The 24683-nt window shown below is 36.5% G+C and overlaps 5 protein-coding genes across 6 annotated transcripts; 3 read left to right on the top strand and 2 right to left on the bottom strand.

Annotated features, from left to right (window-relative positions):
• Positions 1 to 27: 27 nt before the first annotated feature.
• LOC109582421 (neuralized-like protein 4) lies at positions 28 to 1176 on the top strand. Its single transcript, XM_019997117.1, has 3 exons — positions 28 to 116; positions 161 to 672; positions 910 to 1176. Exons 1-3 carry the CDS (start codon positions 43 to 45, stop codon positions 1062 to 1064), a joined length of 741 nt encoding a protein of 246 aa, XP_019852676.1. The 5' UTR covers positions 28 to 42; the 3' UTR covers positions 1065 to 1176.
• Positions 1151 to 11559, bottom strand: LOC100632439 (E3 ubiquitin-protein ligase SMURF1-like). Its single transcript, XM_011406289.2, has 19 exons — positions 11337 to 11559; positions 11216 to 11254; positions 10894 to 11002; positions 10684 to 10817; positions 10446 to 10511; positions 10096 to 10180; positions 9181 to 9264; positions 8719 to 9000; positions 8468 to 8562; positions 8121 to 8202; positions 7380 to 7498; positions 6894 to 7330; positions 5311 to 5409; positions 5109 to 5188; positions 4440 to 4577; positions 3655 to 3880; positions 3438 to 3534; positions 3228 to 3312; positions 1151 to 1683 (listed from the first exon to the last, which is right to left on the bottom strand). The coding sequence occupies exons 1-19, from the start codon at positions 11446 to 11448 to the stop codon at positions 1584 to 1586; spliced, it is 2469 nt and encodes an 822-aa protein (XP_011404591.1). The 5' UTR covers positions 11449 to 11559; the 3' UTR covers positions 1151 to 1583.
• Positions 11560 to 11730: 171 nt separating this feature from the next.
• Positions 11731 to 21745, top strand: LOC105313112 (telomere length regulation protein TEL2 homolog). 2 transcript variants are annotated; one of them, XM_019997008.1, is made up of 16 exons: positions 11732 to 12090; positions 12593 to 12858; positions 13312 to 13383; positions 13687 to 13834; positions 15742 to 16058; positions 16234 to 16487; positions 16559 to 16677; positions 16860 to 16951; positions 17647 to 17858; positions 18280 to 18351; positions 18614 to 18766; positions 18873 to 18997; positions 20865 to 20993; positions 21114 to 21229; positions 21485 to 21567; positions 21621 to 21652. In XM_019997008.1, the coding sequence occupies exons 1-16, from the start codon at positions 11771 to 11773 to the stop codon at positions 21633 to 21635; spliced, it is 2493 nt and encodes an 830-aa protein (XP_019852567.1). In that variant the 5' UTR covers positions 11732 to 11770; the 3' UTR covers positions 21636 to 21652. The 2 variants fall into 2 exon arrangements, with proteins under 2 accessions (XP_019852561.1, XP_019852567.1); XM_019997002.1 differs by having other exon boundaries at positions 11731 to 12090; positions 21485 to 21745.
• A 14-nt stretch (positions 21746 to 21759) lies between these two features.
• LOC100632315 (zinc transporter ZIP13-like) lies at positions 21760 to 22881 on the top strand. The gene has a single exon (XM_003382793.3). It carries the CDS (start codon positions 21782 to 21784, stop codon positions 22769 to 22771), a length of 990 nt encoding a protein of 329 aa, XP_003382841.1. The 5' UTR covers positions 21760 to 21781; the 3' UTR covers positions 22772 to 22881.
• LOC100633708 (ankyrin repeat and SOCS box protein 13-like) lies at positions 22833 to 24592 on the bottom strand. The gene is made up of 4 exons (XM_019997037.1): positions 24347 to 24592; positions 24177 to 24300; positions 23284 to 23729; positions 22833 to 23228 (listed from the first exon to the last, which is right to left on the bottom strand). The coding sequence occupies exons 1-4, from the start codon at positions 24537 to 24539 to the stop codon at positions 23002 to 23004; spliced, it is 990 nt and encodes a 329-aa protein (XP_019852596.1). The 5' UTR covers positions 24540 to 24592; the 3' UTR covers positions 22833 to 23001.
• Positions 24593 to 24683: the final 91 nt, after the last annotated feature.

Here is a 24683-nt window from a genome sequence, read left to right as displayed (position 1 = left end):
GGCGTGGTAGCTAGGTGTGGCTAGCCACATAAAAAATTAAAAATGTCTTCCGAAGTGGAGGTGAGTACAAAAAGTGGTTTCAAGCTCCCTGAAGTGGTCTGCTTCGGATATCATAAGTAAGGAGCCCAATAATTATAAATTTTGTTTAACATGTATCCAGGCACTATCGTTCTGATCAAATGCGCGTGACAGACGATGGGAAAGAGGCCAAGAAAGTAGATCCAGAAGTGATATATGCCAAAGGTGTGGTGTATTCCGAGAGACCAGTCAAAGGCCGGGCTGAGTTCGAGGTAGAGGTGATATCATACGGGACCTCTTGGTCAGGGAACTTAAAACTAGGCGTGATGAGACACAAATCAGACAAAGAACTCAATCCTTTAAAGATCCCTCGCTATACCCCTGAATCCCCAGAACACTGTGTGTGGTGTGCGAGTAAACTCCATGATCATGTCACATCTATGACAGAGGTCGCTTACGGCGAGATAACACTAGACGACTTGAAAGAGGGAGATAAACTGGGTATCGTAATAACGGAGAAGGGAGTCCTCTCTTTTCTGGTAAATGGAAAACCCCAGGGTACTGCGACTCATAATATCTACAAAACGGGACATGATGTGTACATAGTCGTTGATCATTATGCTAACTGTAAAGCAACACGAATAACAAGAGCAAGTGAGTAGGAGAGAGAGAGAGAGAGAGAGAGAGAGAGATGAGAAGAAGTATTTTATTCCATATTAGTCTAGCACCTGTCATTTAGCACTATTAGCTGCGACATTTTTTGACATTTAGTTCTTGTCGCCTTCTTCTGTCTATGGCAAATTGTCATGTGTATACTGTATATGTACATGTATATACATTATATCTCGAGTCTCGACGATACCTTCATGTTTTCTCCCTCTCTTCCATTAGTAATGAGAGTAGACCCAACGTTACAGGAACTATGTCTCGATAAGATAGCATCATGTTTAGAAAGAAAAGAACAAATTGATACGTTACCATTACCCAGTCATTTCAGACTCATCCTTCAAGACTATAATTATCCAGGGAAAGATTTTAGTACATGATGTCAGCTTATTATGTTTCACATGACATAGTCTCAATTATATTTCGATGTTAGCTTATCGACACACCTTTTTCTCTTCTCTATCCATCTATTTATCTATCTTTTATAATCAATTTAATAATAATAATAATAATAATAATTCATGGAATAAAAGAGAAGTAAATAACAACAACAACAATAATAATAAAGTAATATATAAAGATTGTTTTGCATTATTTATAGCTATATATATGTATATAGTTACAGAGAACAACAACAAACAATAACTAATACAAACAAAGGGGGTATAATGTATGCTCGCGCAAACATAATACAGAATGTTTGTTAACGGATGACAAAAGAGAATGAAGATATACAAAAAGAAGAGTAGCGCAAACAAAAAAGAGATGACTATTAAGTTGTTCAAAAAAGAATAGAAGCAGCAACACTGACTGATCAAATGAGAGATGTGCTGAGAGAGAGAGGGGGAGGTTATTTGAAAGTTTATATGATTACAGATTGTGAGAACTGGAGGATGAGCTCATTCGGAATAGAAACCAATGGTGTGATTGACAGCTAAGCTTAGTTTTTCAAATAGTTTGTCGTATGATTCGTAAGGAGGCAAGTCCAACCTATTGAAACTGTAAAAAAACAAAGTAAACTACATGTGTATATGTGACCATAATTGACAAAAGGTACCTTTTGTCGGATAGGAAAATTGGTCTTTATAGCCTTAAAAATGCAACTTCCTGAGCTCCATTTATCATAAAATTACTCCACAGGATTCAAAAAGTTACTATGTAACTTTTAGAGACAATGGTTGACTAACAGAGCACTCACAGGTTGATATTTTCCATTATAATGACAAATTTAAAAATCCGCCATAAGGTACCTTTTGTCAATTATGGTCACATATATATATATATATATATATATTCTCAAAATGACTAATGAAAAATTCATGTTGATGTGTAATGCCTGCACTGGCATTATTCTCTCTCAATTTAAAGCTGTAATACAACATACAAAATTCACTATTAATTTCTGCTATTACATTGTAACCAATTCCCAAGAGCTGGGAATTTTGTTTGAGATATGATGGATCACATGCATCACTGACAAAACAGCAACAATTAATAATACACTTGATGCTACAACTACTGCTCTGAATCTTTGACTATGATTGATATAAAATAATCAGAAACTTTAGATTAGTACAAGGACATGACATACTTGTACATGTACACCTATTCCCCTAAATGTATTACACAGAGTTATATAATACATCTACTTGTGTACTAGCACTATGCCATATGAATCCTCTAACATGATTTACCAGACAATTAGCCTCAGAAGTAATTCTATTACCAACTATAGAATTACTAAACCACATTAATAGACACACCAGTAAGCATAGCTAATTGGGCACCATGGGCCAAAACAATGACACCAAGCACATGTACATGTACATGCAGCTACAACTCACTAAATACCCATACAACCTTACTACTGATAAACTACATGCATATTCTATACTATATTCTTGAATTGTACATGCATGTCCATTTTCATGAAATATATAATACACAATCCAGTATTCAAAGAACATCTTATACATGTACATGCACTTAAAAAGATTATATATAATAGAATAAATGAGTACATATGTACATTGTACAAGCCATTATATGTAGTGAGCAATAAAAATGATTTAATTATAAATAAATTCCAACATCACTAGACAATAATCGTGAGAGTGCCAGTACAACTACACCTGTTACAGTATGACACACCCTCTTACTACTGAACCCAAAGCCAACATCATAGTGCAATAATGTGTCCCCTACAACAGGGGACAAATGAGAAGACATGGTGACTACACTTGCTTTTAAGAAAACAGGATAACCTCAGGGCCTGTATCTCATAGCAGCTAGTACATACACTATACACATTGAACTATATTTGCTATTGTGTTTGTGTCAGGAATGCAAAGACATTAGTTTACATATTCAAATCCAAGTACATGTACGTGTGAAGTAAGAGCAAAACCTTTGTGTTTTTAGTCTATAAAAGTGAAGCCACCTGCAAGGACTTTAATAATGCACAAATACTGTGTAAGTTGCTCCAGGTGTATTTTAATTTATAAAAAACTACTGATTAGTTACTATCAGAAGTAATGACTCACCAGGTGTGTGCTTCTGGTAGTTTCTCAGTTGACGTATTGATCATATGTATCGTAAACAATCTTGGGCCAGCTGCACCAGTAGACCCTATTAAATGATTTAATAATAATAATGATAATAATAATAATGATAATAATAATAATAGAACAGTGACTAATGATCAAAATGAATGTAGAGGGGAAGGAGGGGAGAGAAGGAAGTGGTTAGTGTACCTTGAAGAGCTTTAAAACCTTCCAATGGAACTCGAGACGATCCCGTCACAAACTGTAACAGACGAGCTCTCATTTCATCATCAAACGATCGACAAGCCTTTAGAAAATTATAAATAAATAAACAATTTCTCTTGTTTCATTTACTATCTTCTTGCTTGAGCTCCTCTCTCTCTCTCTCTCTCTCACCCTCTCCTCTCCCCCTCTCTCTCTCTCTCACCTGCCAAAACCACTTTATCTGATCAGTGTCCGGCGAGCAGTTCTTCAAGCGAGTGTTCAGTTGCCAGTCTTGTACGTCAATCTTACCAAGACCGGACACAATAAGTTCCAGTTCCTTCTCGTCGAATGACTTTAGGAGATGACCAGATACCATTTCGTTGAATCCTCTTTGAAGGGCAATGAACTGCTTCTCTATGCCGGCTTTGAAGCGCCATTGAACATACAAACTAGAAAAAAAGAGAAAAAAGGTAATACAGCTATGATATAATATAAAAAAAGTAGAATTACATGTAGAAAAAATGTATTTTACGTATGAACATGTAGTACACGTGAACTAGTGCATAGTTAATGGGATATGCCCAGGGAGGGAGAGGAGGGGGGGAGACAGTGTGGCAGCTGGCATATATCTGTGGGCGTTGGTGGAGCAATATGCTCAAAGTCAACTCATCAACTGGAATTGTTTTAAGAGAAATTACCAACCAAATCTCTATCTCCCACCAAACGGTGACTCCCACTAAGAATACTAAAAACACACACACAAACTAACAAGTACAAGTACAAGTATGGACACTGTTAGATCTAGAGGGAGTCCAGGAGACTTCTGGTCTTCCATATTTGGTCTAGGTCTCCTAAAATCTCCCATTATTACAACAGCTTTTAGTCTCTCATATTTAGCTAGACTGGTCTCCCAAAATTTATTTCTAGATATACATAACACTGTACATGAACATGTATTGATTCAGTTCAGATACTAATGTAACGTGAAGTTATGTCAGTATCTCTTACTTCACGTATTCGTCTTTATTCTCGTTGGTAACCTGGATTTCCTGTCCTTCTGATTTCAACTCGTGGAGCATTAGTTTACCATATTGGTCATGCTCGACGGCAAATGTTGTGTCTATTACTCCTTCGATATCATTCTCTCTATTAAAAACACAGACATCATGGGGTCGTACACATACATGTACATGTACATGTATAATGATGACAGTATATACACATACATGTACATGTACTGCTTATCACATTCCAAAATTCTCAATATAAATGTACATGTACACACAAACAGTACCTGATTTGTACTGCAATACTTAGCAATGAGTCCATTACCACTTCATTCCTTACAATTAGACACAACTATACATGTACATGTACACCAGCAAGTTCCCAGTAAACATGTGCTACTATCCTTACATGCAACAGATGGATCATACACACAATTACACATACTGTACATATTATAATCATTTTATAATTATTATTAATTCATTGCCAATCGTTCTACTATAGTAACTGACCCCAGGCAACTTGTCTCCACTTACTGACATAAAGCACAAGTGTCTCACACATAGGCCAATTAATTTATACTGCTAGAGAAATTATCAATGTATACTAGAACAAGTGATGCAGCAGAACTAACGCAAGTACATGTACATGAACATCCTAATAGCTTACAACATCCACTTTAAGCTTCGATATAATTCAGGATCAACACTCTCCATATCTTCTAGTGAGACAGGGAGACCAAGAAGTTGCTAGAGAGAGAGAGAGAAAGAGAGAAAAATTTATAGAATACATTTGCAGTATGTATATACATCATGACTTCAATACATAATCTGTTTCATGTGTACATTGGGGTAAATTATGTTCATCTTACTTTATAGAAAGGAAGGGTAAAGCCTCCATCAATGTAAAGACCATGGAACACTGCCATTCCCAGTATCCGCCCAACAAAATAGAAATAAGAAAGGTGCTCCTAAAATAATAAAAAATGATCAGCAATCAAATTTGGAATTTTTATAAATTTGAAAGTTACTCCAAAATCGGGCCAAAGTCCCTGTACTATAGTACAGTGACTTTGGTCGTCAAATATTGCCAAAAATGAAAAGTAGAGAATTCTCCATTTTTACAACTTTTTCTGATGCATATACATGTACTTATGTTATGTAGAAAGTTTGAGCTGATTTCGATCAATTTTAGACTTTTTATGAATTTTTAAAGTTGCTCCAAAATTAGACCAAAGTCCCTGTACTATAGTACAGGGACTTTGGCCAAATTTCACCAAAAATGAAAAGTAGAGAATTCTCCATTTTTATAATTTTCTCTGATACATATACATGCTCCTATGTTGCGTAGAAAGTTTGAGCTGGTTCCGATCAAATTTGGAATTTTCATGAATTTTCAAAGTTGCTCCAAATGCCTTGCACCTGCCTGCATGAAGCAGTGAGCTCATGAAGCTCATGATATCCCATTAATCATAATGAGAATCCTTAAAGGCCTCCATATACTAGGCAACATGCTGCTAGCAACTTCTGTGGTTACTTTGATCTTGTAATCATCTTGTTCCAAAAATAGAACAGAATTCTATTCTTAGACACAAGATCAAAGTGACCACAGAAGTTGCTAGCAACATGTTGCCTAGTGTATGGAGGCCTTAAGACTACTCAAGATAGCCACAGACTAGCATTAGAATATATGCACTGGTCAGTGTAATGTGGGTATACATGTACATGTACATGTACTGTCTAGAGAGACAATTAATACTAGCTACATGTACATGGGTATTAAACTATGTACTTGAGTAAGTGAAGATTGAAAAAAAGACAATTAATACAGGGAGTGACTTACATGTGTATGTACATATATTATCCACAAAGAGAGAGAGAGACATATTAATTAATTTATAAATACCCAAATAAGAGAAGACAGGTGAGCTGCCAGCCAGACACACAGACAAAGAGGTATACAGTACATGTACATGTACACATACAAAATAAAGACAAGTATAGGCATCAATAACAAGACAGACATTATCTATGGACTATAGGAGAGAGTAGCTATACTCAATATAATGTATATGTACACAATTACACATGTTCATGCCACCTGCACTATAATACCAGTGACAAATTACTGAGGATACCTCAATGTGTGAGGTACATGTATATGTATAGTGTATAGTTATTTAGGAATTTTATAGTCAATGATAAAGTGAGTTGGGAGGCTAGCTATTAAGAAGATTGGAATTGACATTTAAGTGCACAAATTAATTAAATTACAAATACAGCTGCTCTCTAGCTATTACGCCAATTACAATATCATATCAATTACAATATGTGTACATGCACAAATTATAAGTATATCTCTATTAATGTACACATTAATAATTCATAGCCAATACAGGATACCATTATCCAATAAATTGAAGAGTATAAATACATTAAATTCATTGATTCATACCGGGTTGACGCCAGAGTCTCTATTTATTTGAAGCGTGTACACGTCTTCCCTTGAATACTGGAAGAGCCCGTAATAAGGATTCAACATGTCGTGAGACAACAAATACAGCCACTCGCGGGCTATACCACCATAATCCAACCCGTCCTCGCCACGGAAACGAACAAGAAGCTTCTTTTTAAGGTCTTTCACTTTATGTCTCATGATTTGACGATAGGTCTCCTCAAAGACGTTATCACGAGATACCTCGATGCGACAGTGACCCGCTTGAGTTTGGAGAGCGTTTAACTGAGATCGGAGACGATGCATCTTGTGAACTAGGTCTCTCTTCTCGGCCGGAGGAGGCACGAGGCCCTGATAGAGGGACGGAGGTTGATTGGACTCTGGTTGACTGGCGGCAACGAGTATACGACGAGAAACAATGGCAGATAGTCTCGGGTCTAAAAACAATAAAAAAGAAAGATAGAAAGGGAAAGGGAGAAAGCTAACCAGTGAACTGTGTCGTCCTGTTTGCGTGATTGACAAAATATCTACGTCCGTTTGACGTATATCGTATCTCCCAGCCGTCGGGTAAATTACCTAAGTCTGACGAGCCTAGCTCCATGTCCCTTTAAAGAGAGAAGATACAGTAAGTACATGTTGTGTACTTAGAATGAAACAGCTAGTGGATAACTGATAATCCCACACTATAATGTGCTAGTGCCAGTTGTACAACTGAATCATTACAAAATAACTCCTCCATATGATGTACATGGACATACTGAATGCAATTATATACTATACAGACATAGTGGACAGACTATACAACTTATGTATAGTACATTTGCTATATGTACACATGTACATTAATTTTACTATAAAGACTAATACATGGTAGCATTATAATGAGTGAGACACTAATGGGAGTGCCTTATCTTAATGGAATGATAATAGTAATTAGAATATGAAGTACAATATAATACACACACTGTATCTACTGCAGTATCACTGGTGCCTCTAGCAATGTTGTGACTGCACTTAGTAAAGGTTATGGCTTCCTGGGGATAGTTATTGACACACCATACCAATGAAAGGCTAGGTGTACAAGGTGTGTGTGTGTGTCTGTGTGCTTATGATTACAAGGGAAATAAATGCTGAATAATCCAGTGGATTTTATCATCACGCAATCATGCAGTATTGTTATTATTATTATTAGTATTTACATACACTTAATTATGTCACATATCTTACCTGAAGCGAGGGTCGTGCCAAGTACTGACTCCTGTCTCTCTGTGAATGAAATATACTTGACCTTGTGAAGTGATGCGTTGTTCTGTAGTGGTAGGGAAAGGAGAGAGAGAGAGAGGGGGGGAGGGAGAGGGAGAGAAAGAGGGAGAGAGTGGGAGTGAGAGAAAGAGAGAGAGAGAGGGGGGGAAAGGTGATAAAGGTAGAGGGAAAGAGAGAGAGAGAGAGAGGGGGGGAAAGGTGATAAAGGTAAAGGGAAAGAGAGAGAGAGAGAGGGGGGAAAGGTGATAAAGGGAGAGGGAAAGAGAGAGAGAATGAATGTTCATGCATATGCAATTTCCAGTAAGTCCTACCATATCCATCAGGTAGCTGGAGCTCGTGATGTAATGTGTTTCTTCTCATGTACATTTGATGTCTTGCTGCATCCAAGCCTTGTGGCCTGGGGGAGCTATATAGGAAAAGAAAAACAAAAACTGTTATTCTAGCCAGCAGACAAGGGAGGTGACACTCTCCCTCACTGTCATAGCAACAAGAAGCCACTTCTCTCTCTTTGAAGAGGCTATACCCACCATATTTACCGCCAGTTATCATAAAAGAGCCTTACTTTGCTCTAGGGGAGACTGGAGGAGTCGTAGTCAGAGAAGTTGTGGGGGGAGGGTGGGAAGGAGGAGGGCCGAGATCCATAAGCTCAGAAGTAGAGGGTATCCCGTGGGTACTGAGCGGACGCTCACCACCCGACGTTGACAACGGAGACTGGACGACGGTCGACTCAATGTGCATGCTTGAAGGGCGAGACGTAGACGTAGGTACAAGGGAATTGGTATCTATTTGAGTTGTAATGTTAGCGATGGTAGGGTTGCAGGATTGGACACTCTCATAGCCTGGTCTATACATCAACCAAAAATAAAATTATATAAATAATAATAAGTGATTTTCACCTTCAAAATAATATTAATAATAATAATAATAATAATAATAATAATAATAATAATAATAATAATAATAATAATAATAATAATAATACGTATAGACACTACTACTAAGAATATGTGTAACATTATCTTACCTTGTCGGCTTGTTCCACTGTGTTGTTCTCGTGTAGTGATTAATGAAGTATTCTCTTCCATGAGGTGTCCTTTTCCTTTCCCAACTACAGTACAAGATGTAATGAAAGAAGTATAACACAATACAAGCAAATAAGAGGAGGAGGCATGGAGGAAACTGGTGTACTGTACATGTAGCTACAGTCCCAGAGACATTTAATAATCTTTCAGACATGCAAATCATAAACAAAGACAGAGGAGAAAATAGAAAAGAGAGAGAGAGGGAGAGAGAGAGAAAGAGTAGTCACAGTGTGTGTACATGTGTACAGTGTACTGCTAAATTAAAGAAAGGGCTGGTAAAGTTTACATGCAGCACTATCAAATAAACTACATTAAAAGAAGCACTCAGACAAAGAGCAGGGCCAGACAGACAAAAACACACCCAACACTTTAATAATTTATAAAGAGAGAGAGTTTATAGACACAAGGACAGACATGCAAACATAACTAAGCTTAGCCCACCACCACACACATGATGCAAATGTATGTGATATGTGTGTCACTATACTGATACTCATAAATCACATCAGACTTATAAACAGCAACAAGGTTCAAAAGTACATGTACATCATAAATGCCACATACTATGCTCCCAGGATAAACTCTAAGTACTATACAACACACACACACACACAGACACAAACACACACACAGACATTTAGTACAGATCCACAAATACACTGGTAAATGGACTAGCTCTTATGTCATACACTACCACTATAATACACCAGAAAATTAAAGACACACTATGTCACACACTTGTACATACATAGACACATAGATACACACAGAAAGCAATAAAGGGAGACATACTGCTTATGCCACAAAGTATAAACTAGATTTGTTTGAAGTGTTGGTATGTTGATAGAATGACTTACCCTTCGGGCAGTTCATAGAGAGACGAAGAAGATATCAAAGGAGAAGGAATGACTTGTGAAGATGGTTCACGAGATGTCAAACTAACTGTAGAGAAGAGAGAGAAAGAGGAGAAGGAACAGGGTACATGAGAAGTGATAATTAAAGATGTACATGTATGTACATGCACACAAGAGGCAGAGAGAGAGAGACAGAATAATTGATAGTCAAGTATGACAGAGAAGACAAAAAGACAAAGATATCACATTCAACCATGACCACAAAAAAAACATAATACATTGTAGCTCTCCCTCTCTTTCTCCTTTCCTCTACTCTTCTTTACAAAACACACTGTGAAAGCGTTCCCTTTTACCTATTAGCTGTCCACGCACAGCTTCATCATCATTAGGAAGGTTCTTCCCCAAGTTCAGTCTCTGATCTATATAAACACACATACACAACACGATAGTATTAGGGTAACACTAGCATCTTAATATGGAGTTTAATGTACATGTGTTACTATGTAGTGAATACACATTGGGAGTTGAGAGAGAGAGAGAAAGAGAAAGAGGGAGAAAGAGAGAGAGAGAGAGAAATAAAATCAAACTCACATCCAGTGTCTTTAAGGCGATTTACGCTGGATGGGTTTAGCCTGACACAGCCAAGGAACCCAGCTCCCTGACGTTTATGAACCTTACGAGAGTTCCAAATACTAATAGTGACGGAATCCGACCGACACAAAAACCTTTCAATGAAAGAAGGGAGAGATAAAAAAGAGAGAGTAATAGAGCTTCTAGTGTACGTTAAGTGGAGGCTCTTACAGGTCATAATGTTGATTCCATTTTGGGTCTAATGTTGATTTGATTGGTTCTGTGCAGTGACACTGACCGCTACCTTCAACTACTACCTTTGCAAAAGGGTCTGGCAATTCTAGTAATGTGGAGAGAGAGACAGAGGATGGAAAGTAGGAGAAGAGAGAAAGAGAAAGCATAGGGGAGAAAGAGAAATGAGAGAGAAAAGGAAAGATTGAGAAATTAAAGGAAGTAAGAGAAATGAAAGAAGAACACAGTTTGAAATGTAGGAAGAGAAAGATAACAGGAAAGAGGAGGCTAGAGTAAAATTAAATAGATAAGTTTATCTTACTAAAGAGCTCTTTCTTTACCAAATTTTTGGCTGAATGAACTGTAAAAGAAAGAGAACAGTTAGTACACATAAATGACAAGAAGAAGAGAAGAAAAGGAGATATAAGGTGAGACGCGTTTACCAGTAAGCCTGAGCTTCATTCTTCTTGTTTGATCAGTGGCTAGCGGTGGGCACTGCTCCTGCTCTCGACTCTCCTGCTGCTGTTGCTGTTGATGTACAATACTGCTGTTCATGACGAACCCCCAGACTATTTGGCATCCCTTTTAAGAGACAATATAGAATGGGGAACGACAAACTACTGGCGACAAAGTTGCAGTCTACTTGACGCGCCCGCAGCCGGGAACACTGTCTGGGGTGGGGCATGTAGTGGGCGGGTCATAAACACAAAATCCAAGAAATAATTATAAAATCAGAAAAGTAATGTTGCACTGTTGCAAAAATGCTGCACTAGATCTAAATGCTACGTATCTTCTTTGTAGTAATAGTGTGCAGTGTATTTTCTTTTGTGATCTTCAAGATTTTTGGTTCAAATTTGTGCTCTGAAGTCTGTTATGCATGAGCCCCATGGGCGTGGTATTAGGTGTGATCTTGAAGTTGATAATAATGGAGCTTTCTGCTGTTAATGATTTTAAGAAAAGTCTAACTTTTAATTGCTCTTCATTTGAGGATTTCTCACAAATCATTTCACGAGGACTGAAGTGCCTCGAGGAGGTTGAGAGTGGCCAAAAGGCATTACTTCATGCTCAGTTATGCCAGATATTGATATCTTCTTGTAACGAATGGGTTGCATATCATACTGAACATACCAGCCTCCTGATGTTTGCTGGGCCAGTTAAAGCACTTGAAATTATCAGCAGTAGCATAATTAAAGCCAGGTAATGAACGAGGTATTACCATTATGGCACATTAAAATTTCATTTTTTATGATTTTAATTTTGATTTTTTTAAATAATTTTTTAATTAATTCTGTTTATTGCATATTCAGTAATAAAAATTAATTTGTTAGATTTTGGGTTAATTTTATGCGTGGGTGGGATTATAGATGCAGCTGTGGGAATTTTTAAAAATTGTGACAAAAATGAAAGTAATATTGTTGTATTCCAGGGTTTTATTTTGATGATTGCCAATTTTCAAAAAGAAAACTCTTCAGTATGTCAATCATTAACGTACAGACCTAGTGGCGCATAAATGTTCAGGAATGTTCATTAATTAGTGAAAATAAATGAGACCATGTTTATTTTTAAAATGCTTCTCCCCGCAAACCAAACAGCCGAAAAAACCCTGTATTAAGTATACATCAATGATATTATAATATTTATATGTCATTAAGTGATGCTTGTGGTATTATTAATTATCATTTTTTACGTGTTTTTATAGTATTCAAGGATCCCAATGGCTTGAAAGTGTTGTTCTTCAAATGATGAAAAATGGTTCGATCGAAGTCATCCTGAGAGACAAATCAGTCACTAGCTCACCAAACACACAGAAACTGTTAATAAATGGGCTCAGTCGCTTTCCTGACCTCTTCTCCTCTAAAAGAGGAAGACAGGTCTCGGATGAATTCCTTCCTATTAATTATTACCGGAGACTGGCCAGCTGTATGTTTAAATCATTGGAGTACATTCATTCAACGTCACTCAGTGGTAGGTATTGTAAATGCTTGCTACTAGATATGCTTTATGTTCTTGGGGTCGTAAATTTCACAGATTTTGCATTTCGGGAAACTTATATACAGAAAAACACATATTTTTATTCATTGATTTTTAATTTTAACCTCATGACAATAGCCAGTATATTGTACATGATATTACAGTTGGAAAGCTTTTAGATCAAAATGTACAGTACATGTATCTTGATGCATGAAACCACCTAATGAGAAATTTAGTAGGCATGTTAGTAACTCACAATGGAGTGACCTTACAAACCTCTGAATAGGTTCATGAACTTGATGCATTCCTCCAGCATATATACATGTTCATGATGTAGTCATAAAGTCTGCCTGGCAGGTGTCTGCATGGACAGGGCACTGTCCGTCTGGAGCCAAAATTATTTGAAGTGATTCTGTTTGTTTATTAAACTTTATGCTCTGTCTATAGGAGATGCAGAGAAAAGTAAATTAACATTCCTTGCCTCGTTGGTAGGGAAGGTATCCATGTTAGGTCATAGAGGTAAGCAAACATCTTGTGTATGCTATCATTGTTGCTTTTAAAAGTCCGTATCCTGTTTTGGTGTTTTATCAATTGTGTTCTCTCCCTTGATGCCCTTCTTTCTCACTCCCTCTCTCTGCTCCCTCCCCCCCTCTCTCCTTTCTCACCTTGTTCTCCTTCCTTCCCTTTCTCTCTCTCTTTTTTCTCCCTCCCCTCCCTATCTCTTTCTCCCTCTCTCTTACTACTACTCTCTTAATCTTGATTTTAGATGTACATTTACTTATGTCCATTGCACAGTAAACACAATACTCTTTCTTTCTACAGATTCATTTTATGGTTGTCTTTGTCCTAAACTTGAGGAAGTGACCAAAGATGACACTCATTGGTCTAGCATGTGTCATAGTCTCTTCATGTCCATACCAGAGCATCAAATGGAGGCCACACTAGATGGTCTCATGCACCACGTTAGACCGTATGTTTATTTGTTTGTGTAAAAACCTCACATACAAACCTCTTTCTTCATCCTTCACATCATATGTAATCTACATATCTTGTGTCCCCGATGTTAATTAATTCTGCATGTATGTATATATATTAGGTTAAATCTGGAATTTTTCTAGTATCACTTTTGAGTTACATGTATTCTCATTATAAGCTTCTATACCCCATGCAGAGTATATACTTATAGTATTGTACATGATACTAGCATGAAATAACAACGTCCTTTTAAGAATGAAATAATGATAGTGTCTCTGTCATTATAATTGCTGTAATATGAGGTGTAGTGCATGGAGGAGGAGGAGGGAGGGAGACAACTGGTCTGCTAATGTCAGGTGTTCCTTAAATGTTATTAAATGTTTCCATGGAGACATATTAATTACTCATAGACTGGAATTCTATGGCAATGGTATGTTGTAGTTGCTGTAGTTAATGATACATTAGTGAGAGGTTGGGTGAGAGGGATCAGGTAGTGTCTGTGTTAATGATCTGTTAGTATTTTAATTCTTTTATTTCTAGCGAACAGGAAGTTATTATACAGTTCATGTATGAGCACATTGGAACATGTATCATGATTTTGGCAAAAATGACTAGGAGAGAATTCTCCATTTTTATAATTTTATCTGATACATATACATGTTCTTATGTTGCACAGAAAGTTTGAGTTGGTTCCGATCAAATTTGAATTTTTTAAAGTTACTCCAAAATCGGGCCAAAGTCCCTGTACTATAGTACAGGGACTCGAGCCAAATTTTGCAAAAAATGACAAGGAGAGAATTCTTCATTTTAATAATTTTTTCTGATGCATATACATGTACTTAGGTTGTGTTTCAAGTTTGAGATGATTCTAGTCAAAATTAGATTTTTTAATGAATTTTTAAAGTTACTCCAAAATCGGGTCAAAGTCCCTGTACTATAGTACAGGGTCTCGAGCCAAATTTTGCCAAAAATGACAAGGAGAGAATTCTTCATTTTAATAATTTTTTCTGATGCATATACATGTACTTATGTTGCGTAGAAAGTTTGAGCTCATTCCGATCAAGTTTGGATTTTTCACGAATTTTTAAAGTTACTCCAAATACCATGTACATGCACATGTACTTGCTAGCTTATGAAGCTCATGCTGTTTAGCTTTCACTTAGCATGCTCTGTGGGAAAACCTGACAGGTATGTCTTGTACATTAATTACGATTATAATAATGCTGACATCATTTTTGGGGATTTGCTCTTAATCTCTGACCTCTCTTCCTTTCTCTCTCTCTCTCTTTTCCTGGCCCAACATGAAAGCAGCTGCATATTGGGTACTAGGGATGTATCAGTCTTTCCTCAAATAATATAATTACTCCTGATAATTACTATTAGCTTTTGACTATATCTATCAATCGGATTTCTTAGAAACCACCTGCAAACCCTACAATATTGATCATACTAATATAATTTAGGATAACTTTATTTGTATTTGTTCATTATGCATGAAAGTTTCCCTGTTATAATGTACTTTATTACCACATTCCTTGAGGTAGTCACAAAGTGTAGTCACTAGTATACATCCTGTCTGAATGTACACACACACACACACACACACACACACACACACACGATGGTATGAGATGATGTGGATCACACTACAAGTGTGTTTGTATGATCAGTAACATGATGTATTTATGTCTGTCTGTCTGTCTGTCTGCATATGTCTCTCACTTGGTATGTACATGTACACACACGTGCACCTGTCCAGTATATGTACTTTTAAAATAACAAGTACTTTCACTTTGTGTTCTGCCATAGTTCGAAGCGTAATATTATAATTCAATAGTACATATTATATTACAAGTTTAACTTGTTGGGTGTCTACATGCATACATGTACATGGATACATAGGTCGTTACGATTGGGTTCTCCGTTGTGGCGTATTCTCGGTCCCCTTCCTCTCCACTCGTCCCAGGCCAGCTACCTCCTAACTAATAAATATGTTATCATCAGGCCTCTCTCAGACCCGAGGGTTCTTCTAGGGTACCTGGGAAGCAACAAGAAGCTACATCCTCTACTAATGGAGTCGATATTACTATCACTGAGACTGTGGTCAGACAAGAGTGCTTTGAGGCACATGACAGCTGGACTTCACCTTCAAATAACTGGACATGTTGTCCTGGGGATGAACCTTATCGATCTCTCTCTCTTTCAGCCCCAACTATCAGGTTAACTTGTAGTGGCAGACAGGCAGTCAGACTGTTAGGGAGGGAGGGATGGAGGAAATGTGTCTGAGTATACATATGTGTATTGATTAAAATAGTAATTATGATAGTTATTACTTCATCATTGGCTGGTTGTACATTTTCTGTGTTTTGTTTATGTTATGTTATATCTTAATAGAATTAACTAGTCTAGTCATGCAAGGGATACAAGCTCATCTCCAGTCTCCGATTGATGAGTTCAAATATGTTGGAATGGCAGCTGGGGAGTTTATTATGAACCTATTGCATCCTTCTCCTGATCCTCCCTCTTCTCCTCCTTCCTCTCCTCCCTCTTCTCCTACCTCCTCTTCTTTTAAACCTCTTCAGTTCTCATATCCTGAAAGTGACTCAATCTTATGGTTGAAGTCACTCATGAGACCCATCACTGATCAAGTGAATCAACAAACACACAGCACTGAGTATAATATTAGTCTCTCATATTCATTGTGCTGTCTAATAATTAGGAGAAAGGTCTTGCCCCATTGGCTCCTCCAGCAGTAAAAGAAGATGAAAAACCTTCGCCTCTTAAAGAGAGATATGGAGAAGGATTGGTACAAAGCACTGTTACCAATGACAATGATAGGTACATGTACAATGTATAGCAATGATGTGTACATGTACAAAAACTGAAGGTTTAAAGTTATGAATTTAAAGTTTTATTGATTGCCCATTCTACTTTTTAACTTTGTTCCTCTAATATTCAAGCAATCTCTGTTTTTAAAAACCGGCTCCATTTACATGTACATGTATTTATTGTTCCCATAGCGACGACGATGATCTTCAACCTTATGATATGAGTAATGACAGGGACAGTGACATTAAACCGCCTCCTCTTCATCTACGGACTGCAATACAAGGCAAGCCTCTGTTTATTTGATGATAATCGTTTTGTTATCAAACAGTTTTATTATGTTGTTTGTCACTCTCTTTGAACTTGATGGTCTTGTTTTAGTTCTGTTGGGTAAATGCGTTAATGCGTCCTGCCATGTTATTCTCAATTTTAAATAATATGTCACTGACGGTTGTGGGAATTCAGGAAAAAGTAGTGACTTTCTTCCATTAGTTGCTTGAGAGAGATTTAGTACAGCATGATTTAGGATTAGTATGTACTAGAAGAATTGAAATGAGATAGGATTACGGGAGAGTAATTAATGGATGACAAATTTTTAATAACTGTTATTTTTATTCATAAAAAATAATCATTTTAAATTGCTGTAGCTAGAATTGAATTAACTTTTGCACAATTCTTGGATTGCCAGTAGTACACGTACATGTACATGTATTAAAATGGTTTTATTAAAGTGTGTATGTGTATCTAAGTCTGATTTTATATTTTTATTAATTATTATAATTATGTAATAATTAGTCTTGTGTACTTTCACCATGACACACTTATATTAAAATTCATTTGTCATACATTTTAATTATCATTTAAAATTCATTTACAGCTGCTCCAGTATCAAATTCCTACAGACAACTGTAATCATATTAACACTAACATCAATGGATTACCCTTCTCTCTCTCTCTCTATATATATATATATACATGTAGGTCTCCTTGCTAAAAACGAGTTTTCAAAACACGTTTCTGCTCTGAGAGGTTTAAAGAATCTTATCCAATCCAGACCAGCTGACCTGCCGGAGTTATGTCTAGAGCTAGCCAAGATTCTGCTACACTTAGAGGACAATTACTCCTTAGAGCAAGAGTTTACTCAGCTAAGACATGATTCTCTTGTTGAGTGTGTAGCTACATGTCCTCTACAGGTATACACTAGTGTCTGGACATGCGATGTTGTGTACATTTACTGATAATACATGTCACTCATACTCTTGCTTGAGTTACTATCCCTATGTACTCTCTCTCTCTTTTTTTTTCTCTTTATTATTTTGCCTGTGGCTTAATGTGTCATTTTTGTATAGTATTTAGAGTCAAATCAATCAATCAATCAATAATAATAATAATAATAATAATAATAATAATAATAATAATAATAATAATAATAATAATAATAATAATAATAATAATAATAATAATAATAATAATATATAGAGTGAATCTACATATACTTGTACTAGTATCTATGAGTCATTCTTTTGTGTATGTGTGGGTATGTGTGTGAGTTGTTTGTATGTGTGTAGGTCTGGTATATGACACTGCCATTGTTTGTTATGCTTATATTGCTAGGTGGCTCCATACTTATGTGAACAGTTTTATTCCCAGCATTACAATCTTAGTCAGAGGATGACTATACTGGAGGTGAGTGAGCATATAAAAACAAGGTATCCCTCTGCTTATTGTAATTATAAATTCAGCAAATTCCCATATCCAGTACATTATGTGTGTATAATAGTATGCTTTATAAAGTTTATAGTAATATGGTATCAGTTAGCAGCTGTATTATAGTGAACTTATACGCCTTCTTTTACTGATTGGTGATTGCTTAGAAATGTCACGTTGATGAATGCATTGTGTATAATGATTGTTATTGTTGGGTTTTTTTATTTCTTTTTATGTGCAGGTATTAACAGCTGGAGCTGGGAAGCTTTCAAATCCACAGACAAAGAAGGTCGAGGAATTTAGTCTAAAAGAGCCGTCTCTTGCTCCAGGGAAGAAACCATGGCAACAGATTGTAGAGGAAAGGGTACAAGCCAAAACTAGATTAATATCAAAGGTAGTTCATACCTGTTTTAATTTTTATATTTTTTGTATTTCGTCTCTTTTCCTTTGCCCCCCCCCCTCTCTCTCTCTCTTTTATTTTTCATTTTTCTCTTCCTCAGGGTTCTAAAAAGCTTGAAGCTGTTCCTAATCAGTTTAATGATGTGTGTGGTCAGTTCTTTTTCCCTTTGATATCTCATTTTGACGTTAATAAGATACCAACACTTGATCTTCAAGGAAGAGACAGGTACCACAATTGATGCTCTTGACTTGATATAATATAATATATACCCACGGAATTATCTTTGTTATTTTCTGATGTATATACATGTATTTATGTTGCGTAGAAAGTTTGAGCTGATTCCGATCAAATTTGAATTTTTTATGATTTTTTAAAGTTACTCAAAAATCGGGCCAAAGACCCTGTACTATAGTACAGGGACTTTGGCCAAATTTCACCAAAAATGAAAAGCATAGAATTCTCCATTTTTATGATATTTTCTGATGCATATACATGTACTTATGTTGCATAGAAATTTTGAGCTGATTCCGATCAAATTTGAATTTTTTATGATTTTTTAAAGTTACTCAAAAATTGGGCCAAAGACCCCATACTATAGTACAGGGACTTTGACCAAATTTTACCAAAAATGAAAAGCATAGAATTCTCCATTTTTATGATATTTTCTGATGCATATACATGTACTTATGTTGCATAGAAAGTTTGAGTTGATTCCGATCAAAATTAGATTTTTTATGATTTTTTTAAGTTACTCAAAAATCGGGCCAAAGTCCCTGTACTATAGTACAGGGACTTTGACCAAATTTTGCCAAAAATGAAAAGTAGAGAATTCTTAATTTTTATGATATTTTCTGATGCATATACATGTACTTATGTTGCGTAGAAAGTTTGAGCTGATTCCAATCAAATTTGAATTTTTTATGATTTTTTGAAGTTACTCAAAAATTGGGCCAAAGTCCCTGTACTATAGTACAGGGACTTTGACCAAATTTCGCCAAAAATGAAAAGTAGAGAATTCTCAATTTTTATGATATTTTCTGATGCATATACATGTACTTATGTTGCGTAGAAAGTTTAAGCTGATTTCGATCAAATTTGGATTTTTATAAATTTTTAAAGTTACTCAAAAATCGGGCCAAAGACCCTGTACTATAGTACAGGGACTTTGGCCAAATTTCACCAAAAATGAAAAGCATAGAATTCTCCATTTTTATGATATTTTCTGATGCATATACATGTACTTATGTTGCATAGAAATTTTGAGCTGATTCCGATCAAATTTGAATTTTTTATGATTTTTTAAAGTTACTCAAAAATTGGGCCAAAGACCCCATACTATAGTACAGGGACTTTGACCAAATTTTGCCAAAAATGAAAAGTAGAGAATTCTTAATTTTTATGATATTTTCTGATGCATATACATGTACTTATGTTGCATAGAAAGTTTGAGTTGATTCCGATCAAAATTAGATTTTTTATGATTTTTTTAAGTTACTCAAAAATCGGGCCAAAGTCCCTGTACTATAGTACAGGGACTTTGACCAAATTTCGCCAAAAATGAAAAGTAGAGAATTCTCAATTTTTATGATATTTTCTGATGCATATACATGTACTTATGTTGCGTAGAAAGTTTAAGCTGATTTCGATCAAATTTGGATTTTTATAAATTTTTAAAGTTACTCAAAAATCGGGTCAAAGTCCCTGTACTATAGTACAGGGACTTTGGCCAAATTTCACCAAAAATGAAAAGCATAGAATTCTCAATTTTTATGATATTTTCTGATGCATATACATGTACTTATGTTGCGTAGAAAGTTTGAGCTGATTCCGATCAAATTTAAATTTTTTATGATTTTTTAAAGTTACTCAAAAATCGGGCCAAAGACCCTGTACTATAGTACAGGGACTTTGGCCAAATTTCACCAAAAACGAAAAGCATAGAATTCTCCATTTTTATGATATTTCCTGATGCATATACATGTACTTATGTTGTGCAGAAAGTTTGAGCTGATTCCAATCAAGGTCCAACTTTTTACGAACTTTTAAAGTTACTTATTTATTCAAGTGTGATCTCTCCTTTTTTATCTTTCAGTTCTCTGTTGGGTCAGTTGTTGTATGCTCTTGGTTTAATTGTTCATCTTGCCGTACACTGTCCCCTGGTGCCTCTCATGTCTGCCTCGCTCCTCGACTTCTGCTGGTCATTTAAGTATCACACAGACGTGTATGTTGAATCATTTTAAATATATATAATTACATGTACATGTGTAATTATAATCCTTGGTGTATTTTGTGGTAAATAATTATAATTGTTATTGTTATTCCATTTCGTTATTTTTAATAGTTCTGTCCGCCAAGGTGTCCTATATTGTGTATCTTGTGTTTTGGCAACTGTTCCTCCATCATCAGTTCCAGCACTAATGGAAGGTGGTCTTAATGAGATACTGTTGTGGGTCAAAGGTTAGCAACTTCATCTCTCTCTCTCTCTCTCTCTCTCTCTCTCTCTCTCTCTCTCTCTCTGAGCTTTATGGTCAAAACACTTATGACTGTGAATACTTATTCTTTTTGGTAGCTTTATGGTCAAAACACTTATGACTGTGAATACTTATTCTTTTTGGTAGCTTCGTTTTTTTTCATACTATACACATATATACATTCTATTTATTTATAATCATTATTATTATTATTATTATTATTATCAGTGTTTTCCTACAGATGTTGTTGCCAATGATGCTAGTGAGAACTGTAGACATTTGGCACGAATCTCCTTGTCTCTGTTTAGTGAAGCAGTTCAACAGGTAGCAAGCAAGCAATCCTGTTTAATCTGTTATGAATCTTTTTTCTTTTGCAGCAACAACAGCAATAAAAGTTATTAAAAGTTATTTATATTAATAGTTACTTAACTTATTAATAAAACATTAATAAATTTAACTCTATTATCTATGATTTAACCGGCTAGCTCAGCCACACCTAAAAGGCTTGAAAACAGATGGCAGAGCCGCACTTTCAACAATGGAGCTGACGAAAAAGAAGAGAAGGCTCACTCTCCTGCTTTTCATCTTACTAGTCGTGGCCCTGAGCTCAGCGGGGGCTCATATACACTCGCAAAAAGTGAGAAGTGATGGAGATACTACAGTAGTTGTATCCGCTAGAGTATGGCTTATGGGATTGTGTAGCGCTACCGCCGTGAGCTCTTGTGGCATACTACCTCTTCTCTTTACTCGCTGTATCGACCTCAGGGCTGTAGATGGGGGCTCAGTCTCTTTGAGGTTGGTCCTCAGCTTTGCTGTTGGCAGCTTATTGGGAGATGTTTGGTTACACCTATTACCTGAAGCATGGGGACAAGTGGAGTGGGAGGATGGACATGAAGGAGATAAAAGAGAGGTGAAAGCTAGTCTTCAGAGGAGAGGCATGTGGATTATACTTGGTCTAGTGACATTCATGACAGTGGAAAAGCTTGCGAAACACATTGAAACTATCTCTACTACCCCAAGTAATGATAATAATAACAAAAAGAGACACATTAGCGGTTACCTCAACCTCCTTGCAAACATTACTGATAACTTTACCCACGGGCTAGCCATTGCTGCTAGCTACCTCGTTAGCCCTCTTGTTGGCTTATTAACGACCCTCGCTATACTCTGTCATGAAATACCTCACGAAATAGGAGACTTTGCTATCCTCTTAAGATCAGGTTTCTCGTGTCCGGATGCAGCAATAGCACAATTAGTGACAGCCTCTGGTGGACTGGTAGGTGTAGTGGTAGGATTCTCAGCTCAATACGTAGGACAATGCACTTTGTGGATGCTACCATTTTCTGCTGGAGGATTCCTGTATATTGCTTTAGTTAGCATTCTTCCAGAGCTAATGGAAGATTCAGTTGCATCTGTCAAACAAGTCTGTGGTGTGTTGCTAGGTATTATCATAATGGCCGCCGTGACTATTGTGGAGAAGAAGAGTTGCAGTGCAATGCCTGATGCAATTGGATATCATTATCTTTAGCGATTTGTGCGATTAAATATCGTTTCAATTTTTTGTATCTCTCTCACTCTTTCATTATTACTTTTGTATTAAATCCTTTACAGACATAATAAAAACAAACATTAATACAACCAGACAATAGATAAAGACATAATCTCTAGCAACAAAACAGCAAGGCACATGTTTGTATGTTGATAAAAGACAAACGAAAACAACAATATATAATATATATATATATATATATATAACATTTAAAATTTAGTCAGGGCTTCATCAGTGACGACAGCAGTCCTTCCTAGTAGTGCGTGTTTCTTGATCTCGTCAAGTTTTCCACAGCAATCATCCCTTACTCCTTTGACATAACTGGCCATTGTCTGATCTTGTTCCTCTAAGAATCTGTTCAAGTTTTCAAGACAAGATGGACCGTAGGCTTGACGTACAGCAACTCTGCACTGACGTAGGAGAGGAATTGGAGTAGCTAATAGGAAGGATTAATATTAAAGGTATGTAACATGAAATAATTATAAACTCACTTAAACAGTTATCAAGATAGTTTTGGAGTCCACTAGAAGTCACCACTCTATCATTATCATTCAGTCTAGCACCATATTCCAACAGTAGAGGAAGAATGCGATAAAACTTATTCTCGATTGCAACTCCTAAAGAGCTCATTCCTTTGCCATTTATGCTGCATGGATTGGCACCTGCGTCCAAAAGCAACAAAACAGTCTCCTCGTCTTTTGTCGTACATGCTACATGTAGCGCCGTGTTGCCATGGTGATAATCTCGTATCTCTGTGCTTGCATTTGCATTGAGAAGAGTCTTCATGCACTCTAGTCTACTCTGAGCGGTAGCAATCATTAGTGGGGACTGCCCCCAGGACTCTTGCACATCAATGTTGATTTTATGAGACGCTAGCAGCTGGAGCATTGGAGTGTGACCTGATGACGTTGCTAAATGAAGAGGAGTCACTCCAAACCTGGTTTAATAATTATTAGAAAATTCATATCATTAGCATCCAAAAATTGTTATCCTACTACCATGATTATGCTATCAACTAATACTACAGTACATAAGCATTTTCAATTAAAAGAAGTTTCACTAAAAGTATTTTCAAATGCCTCTTGGGGTGATGGCGGTGCATACAAGTCAGCAATGACAAACACATTGTGTGTAGTACATGCTGCTAACATGAAGGACACTATTCACAGTAATAATAATCATTACTAGTATTATTTTAGCAAAAAACATGCATTAGATCTTGTCTATGAGAGAGTGAAATGAAACATTAATTTTATGAATAATTATATGACATCACATGTTCAGGTTTCATTGTTATACAACTCTTAAGATTATGTGAGGGATTATGCAATCATGATTCTGTGACATAAAAAGTTACAGCTAGCATCATGACAAATGAAATAACCTTGAAGATGCCATTGGGTTGGCCCCAAGATCCAGCAAGAGCTGCACAGCATAAAGGTGTCCATTACTAGCTGCGTGATGTAGGGCAGTGAAACCGTCAGTATCTTTATCGTCTAATTTAGCACCTACAGTAAGGATAACGAGTGAGAAGGAAGGGTGTCTTTCCTTTACCTGCATCATATAATATACTAATACATTGAGTGTGTCCGCCAATGGCTGATAGAATGAGTGGGGTCCTCTGCTTCTCAGCCCCCGAGGCTGGTTTCAGACCCTCTGGACCTGTCTTATCCAAGTGATATATCAAATCTTCTGGTCTCCCGTCCTGAGCTGCCCAGGAGACAAGCTTAGGACTCGCTTGACCCATCTCTATTGACTTTCTGCTTTGCTGAGTTACAACTTGCAAGCCACACCCAAACTCGTGACTAGGCCTAGGTAGGTGTGGCTATAATAAATTAATATAAAGTCATTCATGATGATGAAATTTCCAAGAGTTTTGTGTATTCTTTTT

This window comes from Amphimedon queenslandica, unplaced genomic scaffold (assembly GCF_000090795.2).
Source record: "Amphimedon queenslandica unplaced genomic scaffold, v1.1 AMPQUscaffold_13519, whole genome shotgun sequence".
Lineage (NCBI taxonomy): Eukaryota > Metazoa > Porifera > Demospongiae > Haplosclerida > Niphatidae > Amphimedon > Amphimedon queenslandica.
This window is presented reverse-complemented; position numbering and strand designations above follow the sequence as displayed.

Coding starts and splice junctions, on each gene's coding strand:
- LOC100632315 (XM_003382793.3), top strand. CDS start 21,782: ATGGAGCTGACGAAAAAGAAGAGAAGGCTCACTCTCCTGCTTTTCATC.
- LOC100632439 (XM_011406289.2), bottom strand. CDS start 11,448: ATGAACAGCAGTATTGTACATCAACAGCAACAGCAGCAGGAGAGTCGA. Junction 11,003..11,215: donor GGTAAAGAAAGAGCTCTTTA/GTAAGATAAACT, acceptor CCACATTACTAG/AATTGCCAGACCCTTTTGCA. Junction 5,189..5,310: donor TTACCCTTCCTTTCTATAAA/GTAAGATGAACA, acceptor CTCTCTCTCTAG/CAACTTCTTGGTCTCCCTGT.
- LOC109582421 (XM_019997117.1), top strand. CDS start 43: ATGTCTTCCGAAGTGGAGGTGAGTACAAAAAGTGGTTTCAAGCTCCCT. Junction 117..160: donor GTCTGCTTCGGATATCATAA/GTAAGGAGCCCA, acceptor ACATGTATCCAG/GCACTATCGTTCTGATCAAA. Junction 673..909: donor AACACGAATAACAAGAGCAA/GTGAGTAGGAGA, acceptor CTCTTCCATTAG/TAATGAGAGTAGACCCAACG.
- LOC105313112 (XM_019997002.1), top strand. CDS start 11,771: ATGAGCCCCATGGGCGTGGTATTAGGTGTGATCTTGAAGTTGATAATA. Junction 12,091..12,592: donor AGTAGCATAATTAAAGCCAG/GTAATGAACGAG, acceptor GTGTTTTTATAG/TATTCAAGGATCCCAATGGC. Junction 21,230..21,484: donor GATACTGTTGTGGGTCAAAG/GTTAGCAACTTC, acceptor GTTTTCCTACAG/ATGTTGTTGCCAATGATGCT.
- LOC100633708 (XM_019997037.1), bottom strand. CDS start 24,539: ATGGGTCAAGCGAGTCCTAAGCTTGTCTCCTGGGCAGCTCAGGACGGG. Junction 23,730..24,176: donor AACCCAATGGCATCTTCAAG/GTTATTTCATTT, acceptor TTATTAAACCAG/GTTTGGAGTGACTCCTCTTC. Junction 23,229..23,283: donor CTATCTTGATAACTGTTTAA/GTGAGTTTATAA, acceptor CCTTCCTATTAG/CTACTCCAATTCCTCTCCTA.